Source organism: Podarcis liolepis, assembly GCF_965112155.1.
Source record: "Podarcis liolepis genome assembly, chromosome: 7".
NCBI classification, from domain to species: Eukaryota; Metazoa; Chordata; class Lepidosauria; order Squamata; family Lacertidae; genus Podarcis; species Podarcis liolepis.
Genome location: NC_139561.1, coordinates 33,666,152 through 33,687,584, shown reverse-complemented (window position 1 = coordinate 33,687,584; position 21,433 = coordinate 33,666,152). Strand labels below are relative to the sequence as shown.

The following is a 21,433-nucleotide window of genomic DNA, read 5'->3' as shown; positions in this document are numbered from 1 at the left end:
CGCGCTCGGGGCCTGGGCCCGCCCTGTGCGCGCAGAGAAAAGGCCGCGCTGGCCTGACACGGGAGCCGGCGCGCCGTGAGGAGGCGAGAGGAGGACGGCGGCAGCAGCAGCAGCAGCAGCAGCGAGGAGGAGCCCGCCTTCCTGTATCCCGCCGGCCCGCCCACGAAGCCGCCAGCCACACTGCCAACGCCGGCCGGCTGGCCGACCTCTGCTCCTGGTAAAGTGGGGGGGTGGAAAGAGGAGCCCCTCACCCTTGCCCACAGTTGGGGGATCCGGATTCAGAGGGGTTTCCCAGGCATTTCTCCAGGGACACTGGTGGGGTGGGGGGTGGGGTGAAATGACAGCCTCTCCTTCTACTCTCGGGCACCTTGAAATGAGGCGAGAGGGGTGCATTTTCTCTCCATTCTTGCATTTTCTTTGTCTTGGGGTGTGATTTTTTTTGGGGGGTTAACCCCGTTATAAATATGGGGTGGGGGAATTAGCGTGCTGCCTTGTATGTAGGCGGTTATTTTGTTTATATTATTTTGTATTTATTGGTTTTTTGGGGGGGTATTGAGAGGTGGCTGGGTCAAGTTTTCCCTTAATTGCTTTCACATGGAGTAACTTGGATGGGTGCAGTTAATAGGGTGTTAAGAGGGATACCCCCTTTTCCCTACCCGGTGCCTCTCTTTCTGGGTGAAAAGACACATGCACACTCCCCAATGAAACTTACCAAAATGTGGGTTTGCATGTAGTTTCTTAATCCCCCAGATGTGCAACTGTTTCATCTCCATGCTGTTGCTGCAGAAGGCTTATTTGGGCCTGCAACATTTTTTGGAGGCTTTTCTGTTCCTTTTTTGTGTTTGAGATGCATATCAATGTTTTTTCCTCTCTTGCCTTTCTAAGCCTTTATCAATCCTAAATTTCATCCTTTCTTCCTATACATTTTCCTCCATCTTACCTTTTTTCTTTAAAAGTAAGCCACACTGAGATATTTATATGAACTGAAAGTGTTTGCAGATTCATCACTGCACTTCTCTCTTTTCAACCCCCCAGGGTTGAAGTCTTGATCTCTCCAGACCACCATGTCCAAATCCAGGTGAGTTGTATTCACCTCTGTAGTCTAGGGGTTCCCAAACTGCAGGCCATGGAGCGCTTCGTTTAGGTGGTCCTTGGCATGTCTGTTAAAATGCAATTTAAAATCACGTAGCACCTAGCTCACTGCTTTACAGGCAGAAAAATTCGGGTCTAGGCCACCAGCAATTTCCAAGTGGTCTGGGGAATGAAAAGAGTTTGGGAACCACTGCTCTAACCTTTAGCAAGGCCTGTTTTAAAGGCAGCTTGTAGACCTGGAATGCCCCCTTGCAAATCCTGTTTCAGGAGGAACTTGTAAGCCTGGAACTCCCTGTATAGCAAATACAAAAGAAACTCTCAACACCATGTATGAACAAGCATAACACCATGTATGGATAAGTGGGTGAAAGGGTGCACTCATGTGCACTTCATAAATGTTTTCTTCAGTGAAAACATGTTTTTATAATGCATGGCATGATAGGACTGAATCTTCCACTCTCTGCAGTGATCGCAAGGACAAGAACACTCCCACTGAAGATGAAGCTCCCACCGACTTCACTGTTCGAACCCGCAAGAGAAAAGCTGATGTCGCCACAGTAAGTGCCTGTATTTGTGGGGGAACAACCCCAGTCATCGAAGAGCACTGCCCAAATCAGATCATGTAACTAGCAACTGTATCCGTTTGAAAGGAAAAACAGTGTTATGACTCACACTCACCCAAAACCTTTTTCATGACATTATCTACTCCTGAAGATAGGATTAGCATACCGGTCAGTTGATTGCCTATTTCAGTTTGGTTAAATAGTCTGTAAAGCGAAGAATGTCACTCTGCATGGTAAGTCCCAGGCAGGTTAGGAGCAAAGGAAGCTGCCTTATCCTTTTTCTTTATTAATAATTTTTATTAATTTTTAGCATACAAAAATTTTAAAGACATACCACACAAATTATTATACATATGTCCTTGTTTGGACTTCCTTCAGCATCTCTGATAGTCTTGATTATTTCTCCTGCTATTCTTAACTTAATATTGCCTTTACATTTTCTAGCAAATCATTTCTCCCTTTCCATTTTTACAATATTTCTTAAATTACTCCTCACAGAACTTCTTGTAGTCCTACAAACGTAATCTGATCATCACAAATACTTTTCAGATACTCAGTAAATTTAGTCCAGTCTTTGGTAAACCTTTGGTCCCGCCGGTCTCGGATCCTTCCTGTTAGCTTATCTAATACTGCGTAGTCCATCAATTTCATCCTCCATTCTTCTAATGTTGGTAGTTCTTCTTGCTTCCATTTTTGGGCCAATAATATTCTTGCTGCCTTATCCTGAGGCTAATTTGCTCGCCATAGTAAGCCAAGCTGTGGCTTACGAAGCCCACACAAACGGGCGTGTTCTCAAAGAGTCCTTTTTACTGCTGCACCACACTGTGCTAAGCCAAGGTTTCGTTTAGCATGTTATCTTCATTGACCATGTTACACGAACCAGGTCTGTGTCAGACTACTGGTCCATTTAGCTCAGTAACTTTCAGTGGTTTAGACAGAACATGTCCCCAGGTCTACCTGGATTGAACCTGCATGAAATGCATGTACTCTACTACAGAACATATATTCTCCTACGGGCCATCTCCTAATAACAGCAGGTATCTCTGAACAGGTACACAAACAGTTGTTTGGGGCAAGGGCCGCTGCCCAGCACCACCTACGGCTCCATCTTTCTGGCTGCAAGAACCAGGAAGTACCCTCTCCACATCAAGTCATCTGCTCTGAGAAGAGTTGAACACTAGTTTGGAAACTTAGTAACTTCTAAAAACTTCCTTGTTTCATAATGGTGGTTATTTTTATTTTATTTTATTGTAGCTAGCAAAAGTATCAAGCACAGTGATAAAAGTATCTATTTTCATTCTTAATGCATTCAAAATACTTGACTGTTACTCGACTGATTAGCTGCTCAATTCTCATTTGAGTGATTCTATGCTCAATCCCATCTAAATAAATCCCTTGCCTAACTTTCAGTAGAAAATTGAATTGCTGACTTTTAGCAAGCACACTGCCCCCCCCCCCCCGCAACCTCCACATAAGTAAAAGGGTTGCAATGTGCATGGTGGAAACTACGAATTCCTTAAGGTTTTTCCATTTACATTTAGGTTTAACCTTGACTAAAGGCAAAAGGCAAAACATAATTATGTAGACATGTGCTAGCTGGTAGATCTTGGTGGATTCTATCTTCGCAGAATAGATGGTAGTACAGTGGTACCTCGGTTTAAGAACTTAATTCGTTCTGGAGGTCCATTCTTAACCTGAAACTGTTCTTAACCTGAAGCACCACTTTAGCTAATGGGGCCTTCTGCTCCTGCCGTGCCGCCGGAGCACGATTTCTGTTCTGATCCTGAAGCAAAGTTCTTAACCCGAGGTACTATTTCTGGGTTAGCGGAATCTGTAACCTGAAACGTCTGTAACCGTACATGAGTACATTTGTGCTCATGTAACCATATCCAAAATGAGTTGTGAAACCCATGTGAACAGCCATCGCATATGTAAAGCCTGTATTTTAACTTCCTTGTTATGATAGCTAATGTTCATGAACTGCCTTAAGACTATAGCATAGGGAGACCTCGGCTGAATCAGGCCAAAAGCCCATCTAGTCACTGTTCTCGCAGTGGCCAACCAGATGCCTGTGGAAAGCTCACAAGCAGGGCCAGAGTCATATAATCCCAGAGCCACTTCTCTCTATTCACCCCGCCCCCTGTTTACTGCAGACTGGTAAACCTCACTTCATTCTTTTCCATGTAGTTTTTACAGGATCCAGATGAAGAAGTTGCCAAAACAGAAATGACCAAGAAGAAACAGAATGAGAGCCAGGTAATTACTTGGGCGTTCAACTGGTATTCAGTGATACTGTTTTAATTTGTATAGCTCTGTTGGGGCCTAAAGCATTAAGACAGGTGTGGAGAACCTGTGGACCTCCAGTTCTTGCTGGGCTTCCATCAAAACTGATCACTGGCCATGCTGGTTGAGGCATGATGGGAGTTTGAGTCCAGCAACATCTGGATGGTCACAGGTTCCCCATCCCTGCATCACATCTATGAGTCTTAGAGGATATGATCAGTTCCAACTTTCTCTAGTTCCCAGGCATAGGCATATTTGTTGTTATTTGTCCCATGTACCTGTGGTAGGATAAAATAGGGACTGTGAAGTTGTTGGGAATTCTCACTTTTCAGGGTTTCAGCTTCTGCCCAGAGCCTGTAGATCTTCATTTCTGAGCAGTGAGAAGTGGGAGATGCTGCCTACATCTGATGCATATTCACTCGAACACTAAGGCATCATGCCATGAATAGGGTGCCTTTTCATACGCTTCAAATACAGTATTTTTAGACTATGTTTTCCCCAGTAATACGTTTAACCAAACTGAAATAAACACAATGGGTTACATTCAACTAAATCCTAACCAGAGGAAACCCTTGAAATTAATGAACCTAAGTGTGTAATGCCCATTAACTTCAATGGGTCCACTCAGAGTAGGACTAATGTTGAATATCACCCATTGTCCAGGCTTTTCCACTTGAAGAGGACAGGCTGTTGCCAAGTAAATGTAACCCAGTAGAACCCAGTAGGTGGCATGTCCCTATCTTTAAACTGTGAAATGTTGGGAGGGTGCAATATATTGCAATGTAGTGACCAAGTGTTTTGAGTTCTGGTATGGATGTCTTAGCTCAGCTTTACCTATGAATGTACTAATTGCTCTTATTCAAGCCGCAATCTTAATTAGAAGGTTTGAGACAAAATTTGTGAATTCTCGTATCACTAGATGCCCTGGACTCCCAGATTTGTCAGTGAGCAGTAGGGTCCCTTGAAAAGGAAACTAAAAATATTTGGGCTTTGCATCTTTTTTAGAAAAAGTCCCACTTTTCATTTCCATCTCTTTGCTATGCACAGATACATAGGACTATGAAGAGCTCCATTTTTGTTGAAATGAGCCTGCATAATCTTTGTGTACAGAGATGAAATTGGCTGGAGCTGAAAAGAATGCATCAGCTTCCTTTGTCTATTGTGACAGTTTTCAGGGTGGTAGTTAAACTGCGGAAAGAGTGATCAGGAAATGTTGCTGTTGGGTTTTTTTTTGGGTTTTTTTGTCCACAGGCTAATCCAAAATGTGGTACACCTTCCCAATTAAGGCAGCTGGAGATCTAGAGGCTAATGCTACCGTAGCAGATGGGCTTTGTTTGCTGTGGACTCTGCTTCCTACAACTCCCTATTCCAGTTGTTGGTCAGCCTGTTCAGCATTCACTTTCTGGACCTTTCCCTATGAGCAGGGAGTTTCCTTCCCTTTTGTCATCATAGGGAAGATACAATATTAACTAATCAGGTTTGACCAGGGAGGGTTAACTGGCTTTCACCACACTGTCTGGTCTTTTTTCCCATTTTGCAGAGGTGAGATCCATCAACTGACCTGGCAAAGTTTTGATGGAAATAAGTGACCAACTTGTTTCTTAAGATTCCTTAAATACTAAATTTAAGTTTACAAATCAAACCATGCATATTTCTAAAAGAAGATGGTTGAGAAAACATGATGTCTAATTAGGTCCACTACTCAGAACTAGATCATGGCTCCTTCATGAGTGCTTTTGTGGTTGCTAACCCAATTATGCCACATCACAGTAGGGCTGTGTGATAGATCGCCATATTGTTGAACATAAACAAAGAACTGGAAAATGCTTCTTCTCTCACACTCACCCCAACCGGTGGAAAAACAGAGGGGGAAGAGTTATTATTTTCTGGTGGTGTTTATGTTGTTGGATCGCCCTAAATAACTTTCCGCTATATAAAAAAGGAAAGTTATTTATTTATTTATTTGAGACTGGTGGGATGAGGACCCTTCGGGGTGGGTAATGGAGAGAAGAAGATTTAGGTGGTTGCCTTATGCTGAAATGGGAGGTTGGATACTATGTGAGATTGATGGGGAGGGTGTTTTTCGGTAAGCAGGGCAAGCAAGTGCATGTCTGCTCACAAGCAAGCCATACTGAATTCAAAGGCCCTCCACCGTCATACGGAGCCATGTCAAAGCCTTCAGCTGCTGCGGGGAAGCACGGTGCACCCTCCACTGCCATGAGGAGGCATGGCAAGGCCCTATGCTGCGCGGAATCGCAGCAGGGAGGTATGGTGGGACTCTCTGCCACCATGGGGAGGTGTAGCAAAGCCCTTTGCTGCTGCAGGGAAGTGCGGTACACCCTCCGCTGCCATGGAGAGGTATGGCAGGAAATTCTGCCACTGCGGGGAGGCGCAAGGCCCTCTGGTGCTGCAGGGAACCGTGGCACATCCTCTGCCGCCGCAGGGAGATATGGCGGGACCCTCTGCCACTGCAGGGAGGCATGGCAAGGCCATCTGCTGCTGTGGGGAAGTGCAGTCTTCGCTACCATGGAGAGATACGGCAGGACCCTCTGCTGCTGCAGGGAGGCGCAACAAAGCCCTCTGCTACTGCAGATATATATAGAGATATTGTGATACTTAACTGGTGAGGTATCGTGATTTTGAAAACCAGATCTCTCCCAGCCCTTCATCACAGTGTGTTTAATAGCCTTAGGTGTGTCGTTCCACATGGTGTTGCCTTGCATCATGTACAACTGCAATATTCTGCCTGCACTTGCAGAATATTTTAAATATTGTGGAGATTGTAGGAATAATTTACATTAACTGTTTTACCTACCCTTTTCCTTTTCAATAGTGTGTAGAAGAAAGCTCAAACGGCTGCGTGGTTACATTTCCAAAGCAAAAGTTTGCATAAAATGCATTGGCCTTGCAGCTCTTGCTCAGCAATAAAGCTGTTGGCACAGCATCTGTTCCTATATGGAGAAAGTGCTTTGCTGTAACAATATGTTGTGCTGGCTATCTTGAAGGCTTATGAAGCCATCATCTGACAGCTCAACAGCAGCTCTGTAGTCTATGGTGTAGCATTCATAGAATCATAGAGTTATAGAGTTGGAAAGACCCTGAGCATTATCTAGTCCAACCCCCTACAGTGTAGGAATCTCAACTAAAGCACCCATGACAGATGGCCATACAACCTCTGCTTTAAAACCTTCAAGGAAGGAGACTACACCACTTTCAGAGGAAGTCCATTCCGCTGTTGAGCAGCTCTTACCATCAAAAAGTTCTTCCTGATGCTTAGTCATAACCTCTTTTCTTGTAACTTGACGCTATTGGCTTGGGTCCTAACCTCTGGAGCAGGAGAAAACAGTCTTGTTCCACCTTCCATGTGACAGCCCTTTAGATATTTGAAGATAGCTATCATATCTCCTCTCAGTCATCTCTTTTTCAGGCTAAACATACCCAACTCCCTCAACTGTTCCTTGTAAGGCCTGGATTTCCAGAACCTTGATATTCTTGGTCACCCTTCTCTGCACACCTATCTTGTCAATATCCTTAACTTGTGGCATCAAGAACTAGACACAGCTGCATAAGTTACTTCTTGGTATGAATTGGTTTCTGTCACTAATGAGAATGGATCTTTTATCAACACCATATACCCAGCTATTGGAAAAACAAGAGAAGCTTTAAAAAAAGAAACCCAGTGAATTATGACTTGAAATATGCTTGACTGTTCCATTGACTGGATGGTCAGTCCCACTTAAAGTGTGCAGAGTTCATTGGTACTATCAGCCTAACATAAAGTTAGAGCTTTTAATTGCAACACAGCTCCCTTTTTACATTAAGAAAGTGTGGTTATATTGCCCAGTTGGCAAAAGCAGATTTTTTCAGCATGTGGTTCTCAAGACGATTGTGCCATAGCTAAAAATGCTCGCTATTTCTCAAACTAGCCCTCTTTCTTTTAACTCATGCACAGGTAGCTTGATTAAGAAGCAGCTTGTGATAAATTGTGGTATGTTAGCTGAAATCAACATAGTTTTTATGGGCCTATGCAGGTAAGCTGAGCTAGAAAAAGAGCTGTAATTTTGTTCCCTTCAACATGCTTTTTCACCTGCTGAATACCAGTTATCTTGTTTTGTCCCCATACCCTTACCTGGTGATGGTGCTTTTTGTAGAAGTGATGTGTTGCTTTCCATGTTGCACCTTCATTTGAGCAGGGGATGATAAAGAAACTCTTCTTGCTTTCCAAAGATGGAAAAAATCAAAGAGCAGCATTTTGTGTGCTGTGATTGCTGCAGAACTAGCCATTTTGTTTCTTTGGCACTTGCTGTGTTGTGAGACCTGGTACTTTCAGAATAAGGAAGGAGTGTGTTCATCTCCCAGCCTAAGTAGGACAAAGAATAATTTAGAGCTGATTTGCGAAAATGGACAATGTTTAAAACAGGTATGGGGATCCCTTGGCCCTAAGAAGTAACATGCATTTACTTGTGGCTTTCTTCTCAAAAGGCTTTGAGACAGTGAGATCTGTACCCACAAGGTTTTGCTTATGCTGTACTGTTGTAGTGTAGGTTTTGGATGTGAATCCAGATTCTAGGTTGCTAAATGACTTCTAAGCATTAGGCATCTAGTCTTGTTCCAAGCTGCCTTCTGGGTTTGTTGCTTCCTGCCAGTCATATGTCCACTGTAACTTCAGTATAGATGATTTAGGGGCATAAATGTCAAACAAACATGTTGAGGAGGAGAAAGCAAAGCAAGGAGCAAGAGCAGGAAAGCAGCACAACTTTCTGAAGGAATTTCTTGTGGGCCCAGGTCAGAATACAAATGGAACTTTTGCTGGATATAGTACCATTCTGCTTCATCTGACATCCTTTGGGTTTTTGCTCGAAAACTAATTGATACATATAGAGTCCAGAAACACGGTCTGGTAAAGATGTTGGTTTCATGTTGAGTCACCATTTACATTCATCCCAGTGGTGACTTTCAGTGATCTAGTTATAACAGACCAGCAGTTTTGAGCTGTTTCTCATGTAAGCCCTTGCACATGCAATTTTCACTATGATTAAACAGAGAGCTGTGGTTTTTAAAGGTGTTAAAGAAGAGGCAACTGTTCAGAAAAGTTGGGTTGTGTGCGTGTGTAAAAGAATTTTGAAGCCTAGAAATCACTTTTGGGGTTTGGAGTAAAGTGTTCTGGTGCGCCTAATGCTACCCTGTCTGCAAAATATCTGCAACATCAGTTATCAGCTTGAAGATTCCATATACTGCTGGGAGTTTGTCTTCCTTCCCTTGTACATAGCTAACATACTTCAGTTTCTCCTTGATGCGCTATTTTCACATGAGTATAATTTTCCAAAGCATACAATTCCAGAATGAGAGGAATGCTGTGTGTGCTAATTTGCGTTTGGCATCCAAAGTTTTCTGTTAAGATTAGTTGTATTGTAATCCCAAAAGAGCTAAATTCATACACTTTTAGTTATTCTTGTGCATGCATTGCGGGGGCAACAACCTTTTTTGTTTTTTAAAAAGCAGCCAGCATTGTTTTTCTTTTTGTGTTCATTACCACAGGAACTCAGAGAAAACAGGATAACTGTTTGGGACTTCCATCTGTTTCCTCCCCACCTGAAGTCCTAATCCCTCTGTTTCTTGATTTCTACTATCAAGGATATTGCCATCAGGTGGAAAATAAACAGATGGGATTCTGAAACTGAAAGCCTGTTTTCCTTCATGCAGAATATTTTTGTGCCTGGCAGAGCAAGTGCAGTGTCACAAGTGCTCTTTTAAAAAGACCGCTTGCTGAGTTGGTGACCATTTGTCTCTTCTCTTGAAGCAACAATAGCTTTTTTCAGAGGCGAACATATGAAAGGTAAATTGCCATATATTCGAGCGCGGTGACTAAAAACACTTGCCTTTTAACTCTTTCTGAATTTGTTGTGGGGAGGACTAATCAACTGTTCAATGAACTTTATAACTGTGAGATTTAATGGCTCCCCCTTTTTATTTTTTCTTCAATAGCCGTTTTCAAACTATGATGTGCGCGCACATCCCCATATGCTGATCCCAACACCAGAGAAAGATGATGAGCTGGGAAGCCCAAACTTCTCTCCTTTCATGCACCAAAGCCTTGCTTCATCTAGAGATTCGCCGTTGCCTGTTTTGGGGTAATTTTTCCTAATTTCATGGCCTCCTGTTCCATTATTGCCTGTTACACTTTTTTTTTCACATTTCCTCTTGTTCTTTCTCTCTCTCCTGCAGCTGGGCAAATAGGGATGAAGTGTGGAAAAACATGATAATAAAAGAACAGGCATATGTGAGGGATAAACTATATCTGCAAAGGCATCCACTCTTGCAACCTAAAATGCGGGTGATTCTTCTAGACTGGCTAATGGAGGTGAGACTGTCTTCTTGTGCTAATATTTGAAACAATGAACACATCGATGTGAGATTGTTATCATAGTCTGCCTGGAGTTTCCTTGGGAGCAAAGGGTTTTTTGGAACTACTACCCTGGTAGTAGGAGAACTACCTCCTTCAGTTGCTCCTAGTTCTATTCCTAGCATAGGATAGATTGCTGCCTGTCTGCTAGAGCTGGTTCATAATGGACTAGAGATCCAGGTGAGGAATATCAAGAGTTGCTAATAGGGAAGGAAGGTGTCGGGGAGAGTTCGGAGATGGACATGCACACAACAGCTTAAAAAAGGCACACTGGTAAAAGTGGCTGCTCGGAAGGTTGTTCTCAGAAGCATTGGGATTTTTAGAAAACTAAAGCACTAGGATGCCATGGGAAATGAAAGAGGACACAGGTGTCGGGACTCTTCATAGCTAAGCAGATAGCAGTTGGGTAGCCAGAACAGTGCCCAGGGCTCTCAGTATTGCCAGTCAGTGTGTGCATTTGGGCGTAGTAGGGATTGGATCTCCCAAGCAGGATAAGCAATTTTCATGCCAATACAAGTCCTAGGTTGCTCATTTCCATTTCAATGGATGGATCCTAAGGGTAGGTCCTGGCCCCTACAATCAGGCCTCAGTTTTTTGGAGCTGTTTGCCTTGTACAACAGCCATAGGCAAGGCAAAAAGGAGTCCCCATCACAAATCATGAATTGACTCTCCTTGTCATAGGCTGGAAGTCAGGCAGTTGTTCTTTACAGGAAAACAAACACTCTCTCTGCAAAGAGAAAACATTCTTCTAGTTTCAGCAATTTTTTCTTCATTGTAGGCTTTATGCTTTGGTGAAGAAACAAATGTTTACCTCACTTTGGTTCACTTCTATGTTTCTCTGCCAAAATTTTAGAGAGGGGCAACGAGGGGAAATATTTCCAGTCCCTATCCCATCTTTTTATTGTGGCAAACATTGCTGTATCCTTTCTTCCCTCTAACAGGCGTTTTTCTGCACTCCAGTCCGTTTTTTGCATTTATCAGTGCAGGGAGACTTTTTATTTATTTTTGCTGGTGCCACAGGGGCTTCCCTTCAGTTTTCATGTCATGGGCATTCAACATGTATTCATATTGTCAGACCAACGCCTCCAAAACAAAGGCCCCACTCCAGATCCTAGGAAAACTTTGTGATGTTCTGCTAGCAAGTAGTTCATTCCGTTTGCAGTTGCAGCTGGCCCAGTGCAAAGTGAGGTGGCTGCTGAAGTAAGATTCAACTTCCAGTTAGGTTGGGTTTTGTACTTCTTTTGCAGGGTGGGGAGCAGCATGTAGTCCTTTGCTTGGGGCAGCAAAATGTCTTGAATCAGCTCTGCTTATAGTACAAAAAATGAACATATTTTGGGGTAGCAAAGCATAGCTATGTCATAGACTAAATCAACTCATCTTTAGGAAACACTAAACAGTTGTACCTTTGTTCTCGAATGGAATCCATTCCGGAAGTCCGTTTGACTTCCAAAATGTTCAGAAACCAAGGCATGGCTTCTAGTTGACTGCAGGAAGCTTCTGCAGCCAATTGGAAGCCACGTTGGACGTTTGGCTTCAAAAAAAAGTTCGCAAAACGTTCAGGAGCCAAAACATTCAAGAACTAAGTTGTTTTAAAACCAAGGTACAACTGTAGTTCCACTGAGCGTCACATTAAGAAGGTGCATCATGGAATTATGCAGCTGAGAAGCAGAATGACACCCTTCTGTCTCCTGCAGGTTTGCGAAGTCTACAAGCTTCATAGAGAGACATTTTATTTGGCACAGGATTTTTTCGATCGGTTCATGGCCACGCAACAGAACATTGTAAAGACACTTCTGCAACTTATTGGAATTTCATCCTTATTCATAGCCGCAAAGCTTGAGGTAAAATGAGTCTTGCCTTCAAACCTAAATGCATTTTCTGTGGTGCAATCTCCACTTAACATGGTGAGACTTGCTTTGAAGTAAATATGCATAGGATCACACTCTTAAAGTAAAAGAAGCTGGATGTCTATTCATTTGTGAGCCATCTTTTGATGGAATGCAATCTGGGATTGAAAATAGTTTGGGCTTTGTTGTTCTGCTCCTACAATACTATTTTTATGTAAAATATAATCTTTTAAGTTTGGAGGAATCATTAATAGTCTGCCAGATGTTGGAGTACTATTCCCATCATCCTTGGTGATGTTGGCTGGGGCTGATGGAAGTTGGAGCACAAAACCTTCTGATTGAAACAGCTGGGGAAAGCTGCCTTAAGAGGTTAACACATCTGTTTTAAAGCATGGGTTACTTTAGTAACAATCCATGTTATCAGAAGTACATTCTGCCTCCTTCCAGTCCAGTCCTGACCTCTGGTCTAAATCCTACAGTGAAATGCCACATTTAAACATTTTTACTCTTCCAAGAATTATTTACCTTTTATGGTACTTGTAGGTTGCCTCTCTGCCTGAAAGCACCCAAGCTACTATTTAACATTAATAACTAAAATGGGTGTGTGTGTGCATGTTCATCATTAAAGTTCAATAAAACCAAATTGAAGTTGCCTTTCACTTGCCTCACTGTTTTAAGATGAATCAGACACACACCAGTGACGTTGACATACTGGCAGATGTGTGATAAGCCTTAAGCACTTTTTTGTAGAAGACATCTTTGTAAATTCGATAAGAACACCAACTCTTGTGTACAAATTCTGGTTCCTCAAAGTCCTTTGTATTTCCTTCCCTACTGCAGCTGGTAATATGATAGAAATGAACAGATATGGGGCTGCAAAGTGCAGGAAGAGAGCAAGGCTGTGTTTTCACACACATTTCAAAATAAAGGCTCTGTCACCTGCTGTCTTGGCCATTTTGATTGAAGAGGCTATGATCCTTGATAGATCTTGTGCTCTTAACAGCAGCCATAAAGTTGCTATTACATTTGCTGCTGGGCCTAATTGATCTGAGCTCAGGAAGTATCCCTGTACATCAGAATAGTGCTGTTACCCCCCAAATTAGGCATTGATAGCTGTCAGTGTCTGGAACCATCTGGCTTTGCCATTTACCACTGTTGACAATGCATTGATGTCCCGTCTTCCATGTTTCAGGAAATCTATCCTCCAAAGCTGCAGCAGTTTGCATATGTTACAGATGGGGCTTGTACTGAAGAAGAAATTCTTAGTATGGAACTCATCATTATGAAGGTAAATGTGATTCTCTCTGTGTGTGTTTGGAATGGATTGTAGGGAAAATTGCATTCTGCTTTTTTTAAAGTCGCATCCTCAGTACCTTGAACAAAGCCTTTCCCAAGCCACTCCGTGCAGTCAGCCATGGTGAAAAGGCAGCACTTTTTGTTGCCAAAAGCATGTTAGTTAATCAGTGGCATGTCTGTCTTTCAGTTCTTTATCTTCCATTATCAGTGATTCTTTTATAGCTGTGTAGATAGAAATCTCCTGTCCATTTTGAGACATCTGAAACAGCTTGGCTCAGCATGAAAGACTGCTGGTGCATTTTGACATAGAGTATATTTTGTAAGTCCATGGTGAAAGTGACCCAAATTCCATCTGTGTACTAATTCTGTAACTTGCAGTATGTTCTTGTTAGTAGTTGTAGTAGTAGTAGTAGTACTTACAAGTAGATGTAAGTGCACCCTCAGGGTAATAATGCATGGGATTTCTTTCTCTTTCTAACCCAGCCCTCTCTCTAATCATCTTAACAGCCCAGTGTAAGGTTAATCCAAGAGTGACTGGCACAAAATCACCTGGGGAAGTTCATAGTTGAGAGTTGAGTAGGGATTTTAACTCCAGTTGCCTTGGGCAAAGACCCTGTCCTCTACATCACACTGGCTCTCGTATTTATTTTTTCAAAAGTGTGTACAGTGGTACCTCGGTTTACTAACTTAATCCATTCTGGAAGTCCGTTCTTAAACTGAAACCATTCTTAAACTGAGGCGCGCTTTCCCTAATGAGGCCTCCCGTCGCTGGTGCCCTTCCACCATTTGGATTCCATTCTTAGTCCGAGGTAAAGTTCGCAAACCGGGACACTACTTCCAGTTTTGCGGAGTTCGTAAATCGAATCGTTCATAAACAGGACTATTCTTAAACTGAGGTACCACTGTATATGAATGTGCAGCGTGGCAGCAGGATTGCACTTGCCACGTGTGCATTCTGGATTAGGCCAAAGGTCCAGTATTCTCACACTGGTCATCAGGTTCCCAAAGGAAGCCCGCAAGCAGGACTCAAGTGCAACAAGACTCTAATTCATATCTGTCCAAGTGGGTGGCCATTACTGTCTCTTGAGTGAGTGAATTTCATAGTTTAACTATGTGTTGTGTGAAGAAGTACACCAGAGATGCCCTGCCTCTGCACTCTGATGTAAAAGTGAATGTCGGATACCGGCATTGCAGGGGGTTGGACTTGGGAATCCCTTCTGACTGTGATTCTATGCTAAGCATAATTGTAGCATCAGTGCATTGGAATGAATGCACATGTGTCTCCTGCGCGTACTACCATTAGTATGTGGAATCAAGGCCTGATCTGCTCCTCTGTTACATGTTTGGCATAGACTCTTGCCCCATAGGTTATTTATTTAGCCTCCATTTTGGTGCCCACCAAGGAGATAGCTTTCTAGGCTTGCTGTGATGAGCCCCATTGCGGGTTTTGTGTCAAAGCTGTTACAAAAGTCGACGACTGTTGTCAGTCCGTAACCACATTCAGTTGTGTTTGCAAAGAAGAGCAGGCAAATGCCCTGTGGGTGCTAAAGAAACTCACTTTACCTCCTGACGTGCATGCTCTCTTCTAGGCACTCAATTGGAATCTGAGTCCCCTCACGGTTGTGTCCTGGCTAAACATATACATGCAGGTCGCTTATCTAAATGAAATCTGTGAGATGCTGCTACCGCAATACCCCCAGGAGATATTTGTGCAGATAGCTGAGGTAAGGACGAATTCTGCCCTTAAACATTTCACCCGCCCCTTTCATTAGAAACGTTTCCTTTCAAGCTCTCTGTCCCCTCTCTACAGCTTTTGGATCTCTGCGTGCTGGATGTTGGCTGTTTGGACTACTCCTATGGCACTTTAGCTGCTTCTGCATTATATCACTTCTCCTCTTGTGAGCTGATGCAGAAGGTTTCGGGTAAGCTGCGTTTTAACGAAAGAGAAGAAATCCAGCGTTCTAAGTCCAGCAGAGGCATGACTTACAAAGGCGGGTGTCTTCTTGATTTTCTAGGTTATCAATTATGGGAAATACAGGACTGTGTGAAGTGGATGGTTCCCTTTGCTGTGGCCATCAAGGAGGTGGGGAGCTCGCCGCTCAAACACTTCAGAGGCGTTCCTTTGGAAGATTTGCACAATATACAGATGCACATTAACACCTTTAACTTGCTGGTAAGTGTTCTCATAGATACATCTTAGTGGCCAAAGGCCTCCTTGCTTTTGTAAGGTAACGGTAAAGGGACCCCTCATTGTTAAGTCCAGTTGCGGATGACTCTGGGGTTGCAGCGCTCATCTCGCTTTACTGGCCGAGGGAGCTGGTGTACAGCTTCCGGGTCATGTGGCCAGCATGACTAAGCCACTTCTGGCGAACCAGAGCAGCGCACGGAAACGCCGTTTACCTTCCCGCCAGAGCGGTACCTATTTATCTACTTGCACTTTGACATGCTTTCGAACTGCTATGTTGGCGGGAGCTGGGACCGAGCAACGGGAGCTCACCCCGTTGCGGGGATTCAAACTGCTGATCGGCAAGCCCTAGGCTCAGTGGTTTCAACCACAGCGCCACACTTTGCTTTCGTAGAGCATGAGAATAAAATGTGAAATGTGTGTGTGTGAGAGAGAGAAGGTTGTATTCAACTAACTTTTAGAGTCTGCCCAGTGAAATTAATAGATCCAAGTTAGTCCCGGCCATTAATTTCACTGGGTCTAACTCATGAGTAAAAGTTAGTTGAATGCAACACTAAATGTTCAGAAACTCCCTCAAAAGTGTTAATGCAAGAGGACAGCAGTGTGGCATGGTGGGTACCTTCCCAACCCCTGGCCCTCAAGCATATACAGCAGGGCTGTGATGAAGTGAGACCTGGAAAGTCTCATCACTTCATCTCTCCCTCTTTGTCTACATCAGATGTGGGGAACCTTTAGCCCCTCTTAGTGAACTACAGCTGCCAACATTCCTGGCCATTGGCCATGCTTGCTAGGGCATATGGGAGCTGTTGTTCAGCAATATCTGGAGGGCCAAAGGCCCCCCACTCCTGGTCTAAAGTGTTGGACTTAAACCTGAGAGACTGACTTTGATAACAGACTTGATCTGTGTGATTTAGTGATTAGATCAGGAGAGCATATTTAAAATTTAATTCCATTTTTGAATCTCTCTGAGTCGTCTCAAAGCGATAAGCAGAAACATCAACAATAAAACCAATTTAATATATAAAAACCATTCAGAGCCAGTGCAGATGCAGGAAGCTTTGCAATCTTGTCCCATTAGCCTATATAACTTAGAACCTAGTGACTTGCCTTTCCCGTTAACGGGAAAGGGTTGTAATGCACTCTTGCCAGTTTTGCAACTTAAATTGCATTCCCGATGCAGCAAATGTTAGTGATTTCTGGAAATAATGTTTGAGCTGTAGCAACGGGGAGTAATATTCCTTCATTGTAATGTTGAATTCTTAAGCCTGCTCATTTACAGATTTGACTTTTCATAACTAATTCTCAGTTTTGTGCTGGAATGCCCACCACATATGATATATATGTATGCTTTGGCACTCGTCATTTTAAAACATGGTCACGCAGCAGAGGATTGGGGTCCTTCTCATGTATTTTAAAGTTGTAAATACACAAACACATAGACTAGGTCTCTGTGTCCAGATGCAGCTTTCTGTATATTTTCCTCTCTGAGTATGTGACATGAGTTTGCTCTTGAAACCTAAAAACAACACAAGGATTCTGGACACATGAATGAGCAGTCGATCATTCACTCTCGGCGTTCTTCTTTTCTAGGACAAAGTTCAAGAAAAACAAGCTGCGTTGGCCAAGAAGAGGAGGAGTTCTCCTCTACCCCTGGGTGTCCTCACCCCACCTCAGAGCAGTAAGAAATTGTCTCTGACACCCAAACAGCTGTAACTTTTTCACAAGCTACTCAACCTGAAGACCTCTTGGCCAAAACGCCTTTATAATTCTTGATTCTTTACTGTGAGATGCTGCCAATGACTTACCCAAATGTCTTATGTATTCTAAAGAGGAAAGTCTTCACTTTTTTATGATGGAGGAAACCTGCATTATTTTTATGGGACACTTTGATTTTTAAATGAACTGATGGGGTACGCCAGCCACCCAAAAACAACAAGCATTTGCTTGGATTGCTGCTAAGGAGGGCGATACTCGTCGTGCTGACTCGAAAAGGGGGTGGGAAGAGAAAAAGGGGTTCTGCCTTCTGCACTTCTGGGGCATTAACCATACTCTGGATTTTGCTAGCTGTGGATGGCAAGCTCCTTCTCAGACCTTCCTAGTTTACAACTTGATCCTTTTTTAACTAAACACTTTGTATAAATGGTCTTATGTGTCTTAATTTTTAAATAAAATGCTATCAGCTGCGTCCTAGGCAGTCTTGGTTTTATATGTCATAACTCTGGAAGGTGAAAGACAGCTAAAACTTTTATTTCCAATTACAGTTAAGGAAAATACTTGGTGCTGTCGTTGGGCATGCTGCCATACAGAATACAGGAGGTTGTAGGTTTCTCCCATTCACAGCTAAATAGCAGCTCTAGGGGAGGGGAATGTTTGGATCAGGGCTGTGATGGAGAATTGGACTCCCCCCCCCACACACACACCGCCCCCATCCATATTTGTTGGGGGCCTGGCCTGTTTTTTTGTCTCAGATATCTTTTGGCAATCTGTGTTTTGGAGATGCCCTGGAGGTTATGTTGCAGAAAATATGCGTTTTCCTAATTCAGACAGCTTTTTGAAACAGTAGAAGGTCTATTCTGTTTGTCTCTTACGAATATCAGACTTTCAGAAGGCGGCTGTAAATTGGACAGTAACAGAATGAGTGTAAATATCAACTTTGATGGTGTAAAGCTGACAGCTTGATTGTTTTGTTACAGATTAGTAGCAGCTATGCATTCAAAAGACTGGTCTTGTATTATCCTTGGATTCATATCTGATTAGATTCAAATCTATTAGGCTGTAGTGCAGAAGATGCTACCATAATTGACAGTGGCCTCTTTTGGGGAAGGGCAGGGGGAGGTGTTTACACATCCCTAATTTAATTCAAATGACCCCAAGGCATTGAATTACTTCTTGGTGCTCCAGAAACAGGCCACTCGCCCTTCAAAATTTTATTGGACAATAGTATTTATTTATGTCATAAAATGTATACCAATTGAGTGTAAAAAAGACAAAAGTGGTTGACAAAAAGAATAATATCACAATGTTATCGTTTGAAACAACTATTTAAAACAATGGGTCAGTTGTGTCTGGCTGTTAACCCGAAGGTTGGTGGTTTGAGCCCACCCAGGGACGGCTGTGGGCAAGGCCTTGGACTAGATAACCCATGGGGTCCCTTCCAACTCTATGATTCTATGGAAAAGTGATTTAATAGTTGATTTGGTATCTTCCTCTCCAAAGAAGGCAGCCTCATAGCCCCAACCAGCACCCTGGTCTGAGCACAGTTCCTACTATTCTTCACTTAATATGCAAGAGTAGAATTCCCACCGTGGGCGTGGCCAGGATTTATTGGAGGGGGCTGGCTTTATGTTGGGGGTGAGGCAGAACAGAGTTATCTGCAACGCAATTGGTCAGTTGGTTACAATTATTATTTTTTCCTTTATGGGGGCCAGCTGCACCCCCCTGGCTACACCCATGCTTCCCACTGGGTAAATGTGAGAAAAGCATCTCTAGCCACCTCTCCCCACAAAAGAACTTATACAGCCCGGCTTGATTTGGCAGATTAGGAAAGATGCTGGTGGCAGGCAGTTGTGAAAACAGGGGCTGTAGCTTGCACCATGAGAGAGGGATGAAAGCAAACGTGCCATACCAACTCTTGCTTTTTCCTTTTCACCACCGTCGCCACCATGTGGATCCCCTCCCCTCCAATCTCCACTAAACAGCCCTTAAACCTTTTGGACTTTTAACAAGCCTGGCCTAATATCCTACACGGGTAGGGCAGGACGCCACTTAGGCACGGCGTGAATGAAGATGTCCTCCAACCAAACTTAAGTAAGCCAACAAGTTAATCGGTTTTTGATTTACAAATAATTTTGAGATGGCAAATAAGAATAAGCAAGAGAGAAGTGGGTCCCGCTATGCCTATTTTGGCCAGTTTCCATCGCCAAAGCCGGTACTTTCCAGTTTGCACATCAGCTCACAATGTTGTGTGTCCTGGGTGACCTCCCATCTAAATAGCTTACAGGGCCAGACCTTCCCTAATACAACCACATCATGCATCTTTAAACTATTTTCTTTGCAGTGGGATAAGTAGTAAGGTGTGTCTTTGAGGTCTGTTTTGTTCTAGCCCTTTCACTGCCATCTTTGTGGCGGTTCAGTCCTGAACTTACATTTCTATTTGGCACACTATGAGGGTTGTAGGCTGAGGCTCAGTTGCTTTTCTCAGCCGAAGCAGCTGGAGCCTCTAAAATGTGTGTGAGAAGGCTGGCATAAAACTAAGTATAGCCTTGGCTGGGAATTAGATATTCACTCACCGCCGCACTGGTGGCAGCCAAAGCACTTCTACGTCTTCAAAAATGGAGAGGCAGCAACAGCTGCACTCTGCAAGGTTTGCAGAACAATCCGTGGCCTGGCTATAAAAGTTTAGGTAATGCGGATGTTTTCACGCATCTCCTGGCATGGGTTAAACACAAAGCAAAGGTGTTTTAATCCTTCTGGAAGGATCGCCTACTGAACCTGTAAACTTTGCAGAAATTGGTTAAAAATCCTTATATTTCTTATTAACCTTTTCCCAAACACCGCAGCAAGAAAATAGAAAGTTGGCATGTAAAAATGGTTGGGTCTTACTTTACTGGCGTTATTAAGAAAAGGGACACAAGCACCACCTTTGCTTGGCTACATGTGAAGGTGCAAACCTCCTATACTAGGAATTTAGAAAACTGGAATGTCCCTTAAGAGTGAGCTGGCTTCAGCCTTACACTTGTGGCCTCCCTCAGCCCTCCAGCATGACTATGAAGAGGAATTTGGAAGCTTTGGGTTCTGTCTTTATTAACCACTGGCAAACCATGGTTAATCTTAACTACGGTTAGTGGGAACAATAATATAAAAAAAGTCCTGATGGATCAGACCAAATGCCCACTTCATCCAGCATCCTTCTTGCAGTGATGCCTTGCTAGATGCCTATGGGAAGCCCTAAACTCCCCCCCCCTCACACCCTTAAGATTCTCTACAACCGGTTACCTTGGGCATGCTGCCTCTAGCAAATGAAGGAGGGGCAGTGTGGATGCCATTTTTTGTTTTGCCTTGTGCAGCATAATGTATTGGGCTGCCCCTGGATTCCGGATTGAGAAAAACTACAAACTTTTGTGCTACAAATGGGTCGGTGCATATGCAGCCTGTGTTGCACGGCTGGGGGGTCGTCCCTTCACCAGGCCGCCTTCCTGCACACATTGTGCCAGGTTTAATTAAACTCAGTTGCTTACTGTGGATTAGTGCACTTTAACCCCATTAAAATTAAAAGACGCCTGCTTCTTGGGAGAAAAGCAATGACAAACCTAGACAGCATCTTAAAAAGCAGAGACATCACCTTGCCAACAAAGGTCCATATAGTTAAAGCTATGGTTTTCCCAGTAGTAATGTATGGAAGTGAGAGCAGGACCATAAAGAAGGCTGATCGCCGAAGAATTGATGCTTTTGAATTATGGTGCTGGAGGAGACTCTTGAGAGTCCCATGAACTGCAAGAAGATCAAACCTCTCCATTCTTAAGGAAATCAGCCCTGAGTGCTCACTGGAAGGACAGATCCTGAAGCTGAGGCTCCAATACTTTGGCCACCTCATGAGAAGAGAAGACTCCCTGGAAAAGACCCTGATGTTGGGAAAGATGGAGGGCACAAGGAGAAGGGGACGACAGAGGACAAGATGGTTGGACAGTGTTCTCGAAGGTACCAGCATGAGTTTGACCAAACTGCGGGAGGCAGTGGAAGACAGGAGTGCCTGGCGTGCTCTGGT

General features: G+C 43.5%; 1 protein-coding gene across 1 annotated transcript; it reads left to right on the top strand.

Annotated features, from left to right (window-relative positions):
- The first annotated feature begins 74 nt into the window (after nt 1–74).
- On the top strand, nt 75–17,854 carry CCNE1 (cyclin E1). The gene is made up of 12 exons (XM_083513758.1): nt 75–217; nt 1,036–1,078; nt 1,559–1,649; nt 3,843–3,911; nt 9,924–10,069; nt 10,164–10,299; nt 12,036–12,182; nt 13,381–13,476; nt 15,074–15,208; nt 15,295–15,406; nt 15,500–15,657; nt 17,260–17,854. Exons 2-12 carry the CDS (start codon nt 1,065–1,067, stop codon nt 17,380–17,382), a joined length of 1,227 nt encoding a protein of 408 aa, XP_083369884.1. The 5' UTR covers nt 75–217; nt 1,036–1,064; the 3' UTR covers nt 17,383–17,854.
- Nucleotides 17,855–21,433: the final 3,579 nt, after the last annotated feature.